The sequence below is a fragment of the Apium graveolens genome, chromosome 10, assembly GCF_009905375.1.
Source record: "Apium graveolens cultivar Ventura chromosome 10, ASM990537v1, whole genome shotgun sequence".
In the NCBI taxonomy this organism is placed as follows: Eukaryota; Viridiplantae; Streptophyta; class Magnoliopsida; order Apiales; family Apiaceae; genus Apium; species Apium graveolens.
The window spans coordinates 125077334-125087510 of NC_133656.1; the positions used below are offsets into that span (position 1 = coordinate 125077334).

The 10177-nt window shown below is 30.7% G+C and overlaps 1 protein-coding gene across 3 annotated transcripts; it reads right to left on the reverse strand.

The window, feature by feature from the left end:
* Window positions 1–5113: 5113 nt before the first annotated feature.
* On the reverse strand, window positions 5114–6754 carry LOC141693005 (ABC transporter B family member 1-like). 3 transcript variants are annotated; one of them, XM_074497984.1, is made up of 4 exons: window positions 6187–6754; window positions 5855–6014; window positions 5637–5773; window positions 5114–5436 (listed from the first exon to the last, which is right to left on the reverse strand). In XM_074497984.1, exons 1-4 carry the CDS (start codon window positions 6279–6281, stop codon window positions 5250–5252), a joined length of 579 nt encoding a protein of 192 aa, XP_074354085.1. In that variant the 5' UTR covers window positions 6282–6754; the 3' UTR covers window positions 5114–5249. The 3 variants fall into 3 exon arrangements, 2 of the variants coding, with proteins under 2 accessions (XP_074354085.1, XP_074354084.1); XM_074497983.1 differs by having other exon boundaries at window positions 5598–5773; window positions 6187–6747; XR_012562986.1 differs by having other exon boundaries at window positions 5114–5773; window positions 5855–5946; window positions 6187–6741.
* Window positions 6755–10177: the final 3423 nt, after the last annotated feature.

The window sequence follows — 10177 nt, forward strand, 5'->3', positions numbered from 1 at the left end:
TGAAAATAAGATAAAGCTAAAAGATATGTTTTAAACATGTATATGTATATATATCGGGTTAATTTCGGGTATTTCGGGTTGACCCAAAATTGACCCAATTTTTTCGGGTTAATTTGACTTTCAACCCGAACCTTACCTGAAATAAAAAAACCTCAACCCTAATTCGTATTTTTCCGTGTCGATTTCGTGTCGGGTTTCAGGTCGTGTCAATTTTTACCACCCCTAATTGAAACCCATAGCACATCCACTTGATCCCATAACTATGTTGTTAAAATTCTGTATTAAAATAAATTAGAAAGCTTATTAGAATTTAAAAAATAATAATAATCAGAGAGTAGCAGGTAAATTGTAAAACAAAATGTACATATAGAACTTACCAGCTTCTAATTTTTCCACATCATCAATATTCTCTTCTACTGAAGGAATGGAGTAGCTCGAATCCAATCCTGACCACAAATTAGAGCCTCTACCACTTTAGGAGTCAAAGAACTCTTAAATGAGTCAAGAACTCTTCCACCAACACTGAATGCAGATTCCAATGCAACCGTGGAAACATGAATTGCAAGCACATCTTTAGCAATAAGAGAAAGAACAAGAAATTTTGTGGCATTTACTTTCCCCCAGTTTAAGATGTCAAACTTTTCGACATCTTTCTCTCGTTTTTCATCCAAATATTTTTCTAGTTCAAATTTCATATCATCAGATTCTTTTGCTTCCAATTTATCATTTAACATGGATTTCAAGAGAGAAAGGTGTGAAGAAGACTCTTGTTTATCAATGTCCATATCATTAGAATTTTGGCTCGTATTGACATCCCCACCGGTCTATAAAAAGAACCATACAACACAAATAATTGTTCCAAGGTTGCCTTGACCTTTTCAACCGACCTATATGCCTGACTTCTTTCATGTAATTGATAAAAAATAGCTTTCAAATACTTGAGTTTATATCGAGGATCAAGCACCATAGCAACAAACAACATGTTCATTTTCTCAACATTTCCCCAATATTTATCAAATTTTTCTTTCATTTTAACCGCCATGGATCTCAATAGCACATTATAACTTTCTGCCCACTCGTTTATTACACATAAAATTGAGGAAATTTCAAGAAAAGAATTATATGAAGTAACATACAAAGAGCCAGACATCCTCAAAGTAGCATCATAGAAAGCTTTTAGAAATTTAACCAAAATTTCATCCTTTTGTTAATCCTCTTCATTAGGCAACCCATTGTTTTCACCAAGATCCTTTTTATACTTGTAATCTACTTCTTCCAAACAATAAAAAGCCTTTGTAAACTTAATAGCAGACTCAAGCATCAAATAAGTTGAATTCCATCTTGTTGCAATATTTTAGCATAAACGACTTTTACTTTCAATTTTTTCTTCTTATACACATTCTTCAAATCGTTTAAGCCTTTGTGGAGAAGATCTCACATACCGAACAACATCTCTAATTCTTTGAATGAACACATCTAATTCTTTTAAACCATCATTTACGACAAGATTAAGGATGTGAGTAATACAACACACATGCATAAATTCACAAGACAAAACATTTATATCACGACTCCCTATTTTTTTCAAATAGTCAACAATCACTTCATTAGAGCTAGCATTATCCATGGTAGCAGTGAAAACTTAATCTATTTTCCAAGAATGCAAACACTTTTCAATTTCTTTACCAATATCATCTCCCTTGTGACTTATAATTGGACAAAAATTTAGAATTCTCTTATGCAACTTCCAATCATCATCAATAAAATGAATAGTAAGACACATATAACTAATATTTTGCAAAAATGTCCAGATATCAGTAGTGAAACATATTCGTTGAGTATCTTTTTGCAAAACATTAGCTAATTTCTTTCTTTCATCCAAATAAAGTTGTAGGGAGCCTCTAGCTATAGTGTGGCGTGAAGGTATCTTAAATCGAGGTTCACAAAGTTGAATACAATGACGAAAATCCTCTCGTTCCACAAACATAAAAGGCAGCTGATCAACAACTATCATTTGGCACAATTCTTTTTTTTTTAAAAGCTCTTGATCAAATTTAACGCTTATAAGTGATGAACTATTACCATCCTCCCTTTGAAATCTTAAGCATTTATGTTTTCTATTTTTCCCCTATAGGATTCTTGATACACAAATGAAAGTGATTCCATAGAGTACTAGTACCATTTATACTACCTGCTTTGTAGACTTTTTTTACAGTACTTGCATCTAGCCTTAGTTACCTTTTTTGTACGATTTACTAATTTGTCAAAAGCTAACCAAACAGCAGCATTATCTTTTCTATTTATGGTTGGCTCAATCTCACTGACCTGGGACTGAGTTGGTTCCATTTCATTATCTGGAGTAGTAGTGCCCTGATTTGCCCAATTTTCATGAGTTGAAGTACAATTAGGATCCCCCGATTGGGTTTGAACTTCATTCAAAACTAGACATCTGCGATAATATAAAAATTAATTAGCACAACAAACATGTAGTAATTAGTAATTAAATTGATTAATGTAAAGCCTTAATCTTGCCTTGCAAAGTTATAGCCTGTAGATGAAATGTGAATGTATTTATATATAGATTGTAAGGAGAAAGACTTCGTGGGATCATGGGAGACTGAGAGGCAGAATAATACGCAGAGATGAGGGAAGATTGAGTAGTGAATTGATATGATAAGCATAACGGCAAGTGTAAATTAAAAAAATTAATGTACTTATATATATAACTGGAACCGTAAACCTCATTCCTGTTTCGGTTCAGATCGGATTAATATCGGATTGGTTTATGCGGATTTTGCCGTTTAAACCAGACCGTGATCACCCCTAGTGGTGCCTTAAAATACTTAAAATACCAGAACATCCATCACATGCCTCATTTTTAAGGCTCCACTAGGTATGCCTTACTTTAATTTTTTCAATAAAAAATTTACTTCCCTCCTTTTTTCACACATATCTTCTCTCTCATCTTTTCCATTCCTTCCAAATATAATTCAACTGTAATATTATTTTAATGATAAGACACAACTATAAGGCATTGTTGTTGGAGTGCATACATGAGAATATTGTCCTAAATTACTAGGACATCATATTTTATAATATTTTTAAGACATCTCTAATGACACTCTTGGACTTATTATAACTATTTTTAAAACAAATAGAGTTTAATTGAGGAGGATTGTTGATGTTGGATCATGATAAATGACTTATGAGTGCATATAATAGTAGTTTATTTAGGAGTTTGTCAAGCAACCCTTGAAGTTGCTCTTAGGGGAGGGTGAAGGCAAAAATGCAAATTTGTTTGGTCTAATTTTTTATTTGGTATATGTATATTGGTTTTTCCTTTGGAGGGTATAGGTTTGTTAGAGGCTCTTAACATAAATATATAAAAAATTGGCTCTTAGCAATATAAGTTAGGTTCATTTCTAACAATAATTCTTAAACCCTCTATTTATTTACTATTTTATAATTAAAAATACATTTACATTATAAAAGAATACTAGAATGGGAGAGAGAGAAAGTAGAGAGGTTATTTTATTATAAAATATAAGTTAAAAATGAGTTTAGACCCTTAAAAATAAAAAGGGAAGAAATGCTTTTAGTAATTTGAGGAGTCCATAAGAGCATGTTAATAAAGTGGCTATTGGAGATGTTCTTGGCCCGAGAATGTTGCATAGAGCTCTTTAGGTTAAAGTTAGTAGTATTATTTTGGGTTTTTTTTTGAAAAATACAGAAATTCAAAACATTTTTGAAAAAATACTGTCATTTTTTTTTAAAAAATTGCAAATATATTTTTATTTGCAAAAATACTATTTTTCCATTTTTTTTGCAAAAGTACGGTTTTTTGCAACTGAAATCAACTGAATGCAATTTTCGACGAGTTTCTGCAACTACTTGCAACCTCAAATGCAACCAAAAAAACTCGATTCAACTAGTTGCATATCTGTTTGATTTTGGTTGATTCTGTATTTTTGCAAAAAAGTTCAGAAGATAGTAAAATTACAAAAAAAAAACTTAAAAAATTAGTATTTTTGGTAATTTTTCTCTATTATTTTTATTATTGGAAAAATTTATAGTAATATTTTATAGTTACTGTTAACAACGATATGTCTCACAACTAATTGTAGGTCGAAACATTATGAAAAAACAATATGACTTTGTTTGTGTTTAATTATTAAAAGAAAATAAATAATTAATAAAAAAAGGAAACAAAAGTAATTCCTGATGATATAGTTTTTCTTGTTCGAAAGATTATGAAGCATTATATAATGATTTTGCATATTTAACATAACGTAGTGTTTCAAAATATAAATGCTCAGTGGACTTGAAACTTGAAGTATAACCATATATTATCGATTTTACTTATCTATTTTACCAATGCTTACGTAATTTCACATATTGAACAAATAGTATAATAATTTATTTGCACGAGTACTAAATTAAGTTATTAAATATAAAACACTATTTTTCTCTCAATTTATGTTAAGTAAATTATAATTAAAATAATATTATAACCTACTGCTAATTACAAAAATATTCAAATCACCTTAAAAATAAAATAAGGGTAAAGATATTAAGCCTTTAACTTCCTCTCGAGTTTAACAAGCATTTTTCACTATTTCTATTTTCATATTTTAATTTCTAGTATAGAGTTCATACATATTCATAAGAACCTTCCAAATCTCAAGTAAATTTAAATCATAAGATCAATTCCCATATTTCTATACAAAATTTAAATTCATGAGCAGTATTAACATCACTACGTCATAAGTGGACTATTGTAATACCTAAATGTAATATAACACTTCAATGATATCGTAACAGAGAAAAAAACATTACAATATGCAGCTTATGTAACACTGTAATGCCCAAATGTAACGCAAAATGAGTATTACATTAGGTTCGATCAAGATTGCAAACGGGGACCCCACATGTGGGTCCCACAGCTTATTGTAACAATTTGTTTTATCTATTGTAACACCAACTTTTTGTAATTAAGCAGCACTAGCATATATAATGTAACACTATATGTAAACATATATTACACTAGAATAGTCAAATGTAACAGTTTTTTAAATTTTTTGGAATATATACTCTATTAACGAACAATGCCATAATCAACAAAATATCAATTTGCATACATGAGTCAATTTTTTGAACCAAACTACTAAATAACAATCTCAATTCTCGAAACCATACCAGTATGTAAGAGTCTCATCTCTAACGCCAATAACTATAACATACCATCCAATCTACGCCAAGTACTCCAAACCAATACAATAATAAAACCACGAAAAAGTACTACATAATCTACTAGATACCAATGAGGGAGAGCACAAAAGTAACAAAGTGCAATAAAAAGGAGATTTTATCCTTCTTTCAGCATATCGCCAAGGGAGGAGAGCATTTTCCTTCTTTCCGCATCTTGCCAATGGTATCCTATAAGAGAAATTTACATAAATTAATTGTTAAATATAGAAGTGAAATCATTGGTCAATATGTGTTTAAAAATCTTAGCTCATGGAATAAGGTTATGTTCCTCTACTGGATGGTTCTTGTCAATTACTCTACGGCCTGTCAACATTTCCAAATAAAATTACCAAAGCAAAAGAGCGTAACAACAAAAGACGGTGAAGTACGTGGCCCCAAGTCCCAACCCCTTCGAGAATCCACTCTTATATCCGAGCCTTTGGGCAGTCCTTACAGGCAATGAGTACGCTTTTGGAGCTCTAGACTCACTGACAAATGCGAAAACCATTCGAATTTGACCAACTGTCTGCAGTTTCACTTGAATTACGAATAGCAAGAATACCAAAACATATCAGAATAATGATTAAAAAGAATCACATTTCCTCACCTGCTCCGCGATATTTCCAGTCTGTGAAAGAGCTTCTTGGGTCTTGGAAGAGAGCTTAAATAATGTACTTTGGTGAATAACTCCAATCTCAGCTATAAGAGGAACAATAGCAAGTGTGACCAAAGATAATTGCCATACAACAGTAAATCCCACCACAAATCTAGAAACAAAAGTTGCCATATAGTGAATTAAATTCCCTAACTGCACACAAATTATAAAGAGCAAGTGCCGAGCATTTCAGACACCATGTAATGTGAAACAGATCATAAACACAGAGACACAATTGAAGCTCATATATGAAGTTATTCAATTTAATTATTTCATACTCTTACCTTTTCACTAATGGCATCTTAGACCATAACAGCATCAGTGTTAATCCCAAACACAACATTTGAAGTCCTAACTTCATAATCGAAAAATTGAACATCTTGATTCAAAGCTGATTGTAAGTACTCAATCCTCATTTTAGTAGTTTGTCTCTCTCCGGTTCACATCCAACAAGATGTCTCTGCAAATATTCTTAATTAGCACACATAACCTGCTAATACTACAATACATTTACAAAATATAAACAAGAAATAAAGATAGAACAAAGCGACGGATACATGAACACGATAATCAATGAAAAAACACATTGACTTAAAACCAGTAATAAACATCTATATTAATTTGGTGAACCCTTCTCTATAGGTCTGGGATCACTTATGAGTTTTGAAGATTTATTTTTAATGGAATATATAAATAATGAGGACACATAATATACACTTCATTTATTTAAATTGACAGGTACATACACTTCATTCATTAAAATCTTAGTTCATATAGTTTTAGACTATAGAATACAACGAAAAGACTAATTTTCTAAAAACTTTTTTCTGATTTTACTTAGAGGTTGACATTGTTTGTGAAAACACAATATCTAATTGATTACAATTGAATCTGGGGAACGATACGAGTTCTTAAAATCATGGGAAAGAGAATAGGAACCTTGGAAACAAGGATACATATATATAGGAATACTGTTTCAAAATTTTTAAAGAATTCTGTAATTAAATACGGATTTTACCAATAAATACAATCAGAAAATTATACAGGGCTAAATAATTGGTGAAATATTGATTTCTAAATTTTATAAAATCCCAAAAATAATTATTGTAATTATAAAATCATAAAAACAATTTTAGAGACATTCCAAATATTTATACAAATAAATGTGCAGTAAATCCACCTTTAAAAGTGAAAACAATTCAGTACGATCAATAATTAATAACGCGGACAACCCGACACACCATAAATCACACATAGCTATTAAATAAATAACACATAGCTAATAGAAGCTATACACATATTTTGTTTACTTAATTATTCAATAATTATACATTTAAATAATAATAATAATAATAATAATAATAATAATAAGGAAAATATACGAGTCGTTATATTCATGAAGAGAATCTAGAGTGCAAGTATAAAGACTGGCAGAAGAAGTTTCATCCTGATTTAGTTCATTCAAAGTCGAAGGTTTAATCTTCGCCTTTTTTTAAAATTTTTATTTTTATATTTTTACGTTTTATTAGATGTTTGTGCTGACATTGTGTGTGGTTCTTTTTCTAGGAGGAAAAGGAGTATGTTGCTGAACAGTCTGCTGGGGTGATTGATGCCTATCGTACACTCATCGATGCATTGGCACGGTCAATGTACATTGTAAGTATGCTATAATTTACAAAATCAGTCCCATTTGGCCATTTGTATCTGGTAGCAAACAGATAGTATATTAATTAGTCTTTGACTCTTTGCGGAAGTATATCCAAGTAAGTACTCCATTATTAAAAGAACTGTCAAAAAAAATTACTTAGCAAAAAAAAAGAAGTTAAATGTGTAATAACTTCGAACATATAGGATTTTAATGAGATATTGTAATTGGTCTGTACAAGTTTTAATGGAAAAAAGAAAAAAATAAAACAAGTTAGGTATGTATTGCCGGTATCTTCTGCAATCAAAATGATATGCAGTAATTAGATCATATTTGCTTGGAACAGAAAAAATAAAAGAAAGCTGTTATGAAAACTGATTCCAGTTTCCCGCATTTTTCATGTTTTAGGACCCCTATTTAAACAAGTTTAATCTTCATAATTTAACGGATTAGAATATTATGAACCGATGAATATTTATTAAATATGAAAATATATTTGTTGCCTGATTCTTTACAGAGAAGAGTGTATCTCTTGTTCAAATCCTTTTTATAACCCTGTCCTGCATCAATATTCACATGTAATTGATGATCAATATTTGCATATTTTAATTCATTTGTCCTGGAAGAATGCCAGAGTAAATAACGATGACATGATTTACTTCAAGATTAAACTCCTATTGCATGGCATGAAGGGAGCAATTCGAGATGATACACTCTTGCAACTTAAGGTTCCTACTATGTTTGTACAAGTAAAAGACCTATATACACTGTTACAGATTGACACATGCGAAAGAAAGGGTGATGACACTACATCTCATCAAATATTTGTATTCACTGTTAACAAGATTAGTACAGTGATAACATACTTGAAGCAGTTGATTACCGCTGTTGAGATTTAAAATTCTTTTTATGAATAGTCTGCATGTTAGTTCTATACTCGGTAGGTATTTTGTAGCCTAGATATTTGAACTTATGTTGGTAAATTAGTTTGCAAAAAAAGAAAGAAATCATGTAGAAATTTAAGTTTTTGCTACTGCTAAATCTTCCGTTATAAACTTTTCTATATACTGATAATTTTCCATACTAGGGTAGCAAAGATGTACTTTGTCCACTAGACAAGCTCAAGGTTGTTAGGGAGAAGATGACTTCTGTTAGTGAGTTGTATGTAATAGAAGGTGGTGACCACTCATTCAAGATTGGGAAGAAACATCTGCGGTCAGAGGGGTCTTTGCAAGAAGAAGCTGGCGAGTGTGCTGCTAATGCCATTTCAAAGTTCATTTCCTGGCTCATGGAAGGAAGGTGACACCTCTGTGTTCAAGTTGATCAGAATGTTTTGCGTATGCAACTTATAGTTTTATCTTCAAATGAGCAAATTATATCTAACTTATAGTTAGCAAACAAGTCTTTAACTCTAACTTGTCAAATTATATCTTTGGAGAAGTTTGAGAATTTCTAGGATGTTTTGAATATTCTCTCAAGTAATTGACCAATTTTTTTATTTTACTATCATTTAAATTACTTAGCAAAAAACTGTCAAAAATATTACTTAGCAAAAAATAAGAAGTTAAATGTGTAATAACTTCGAACGCATATGATTTTAATGAGATATTGTAATTGGGCTATACAAGTTGTAATGGAAAAAATAAAATAAAACAAGTTAGGTATGTATTGGTACACGAATTAGTTTGGTGTAATTGGGAAAGTTAATACACATTCAAATTATTGTGTTTTGGTTAGAGAAGTATCCCTATATGTAGTATTTAATAAGTATATTAAGTATTGCATTAACTTTATTTTTGTGATCTACCCTGTTTAATTTTGTATCCGGTACTAAATGCTGCAAGTTTAGACCGAAATTTGAGTAGCTAACATAGTTTGGTTAGGATACACTTGATCAATGATTTTTTCGTGTCCATATTCCTAGGGCTGTTCACGAACCGAGCTGTTTGTGAACAAGCTCGAGCTCGGCTCGTTAAGAGCTCGTTCGGCTCGGCTCGTTAACGAACTCGAGCTCGAGCTCGAACAGAAAAATATGTTCGTTAAGCAAATCGAGCTCGAGCCGAGCTTTGGGTTGTTCGGCTCGAGCTCGGCTCGGCTCGAACTCGTTCGCTAAAATTCAAAAAAATTCTAATATATCCTAAATATTTTTATATAGGTATGATTTTTTTTTTAAAATCCGACTTCACTGTATTTTTTTTTATCTTCCAACGATCATTCTGCATACCATATGTGATATATTTTGAGGTGATTTAGAAATTTTATATTTTAGTTTCTAATTTTAAAATGTAGCTTCATAATTATATTTTAGTTAAGATTTTTTTTTAAAAATATTTTTCATCTATCCAACCGTATGTATGTTATAAAATATATATTTCAATGATATAACCAAAGTTTCACATCAAAAACAATTTTATTTGATTTTCTATTTTATGGTCAAGCATTAGTTTGACTATTAACGCTAACTAGTGTTTAATCCGGATTTGTTGTTTCGATTATTTTAAAAATACTTTATATCGATCCAACCGTATGGATGTCATAAAATATATATTTTATTGATATAAACAAAGTTTTAGATCAAAATAATTTTATTTGGTTTGCTATTTTAATAGTCAAACATTAGTTTGACTAGT

What these genes read in the sequence shown, in the direction of transcription:
- LOC141693005 (XM_074497983.1), bottom strand. Translation starts at nt 6,281, where the DNA reads ATGTTCAATTTTTCGATTATGAAGTTAGGACTTCAAATGTTGTGTTTG. An exon ending in AAGATGCCATTAGTGAAAAG is followed by an intron (nt 6,015 to 6,186) that starts GTAAGAGTATGA and finishes TTTTGTTTCTAG; the next exon opens with ATTTGTGGTGGGATTTACTG. An exon ending in TGTTACGCTCTTTTGCTTTG is followed by an intron (nt 5,437 to 5,597) that starts GTAATTTTATTT and finishes TTTCTCTTATAG; the next exon opens with GATACCATTGGCAAGATGCG.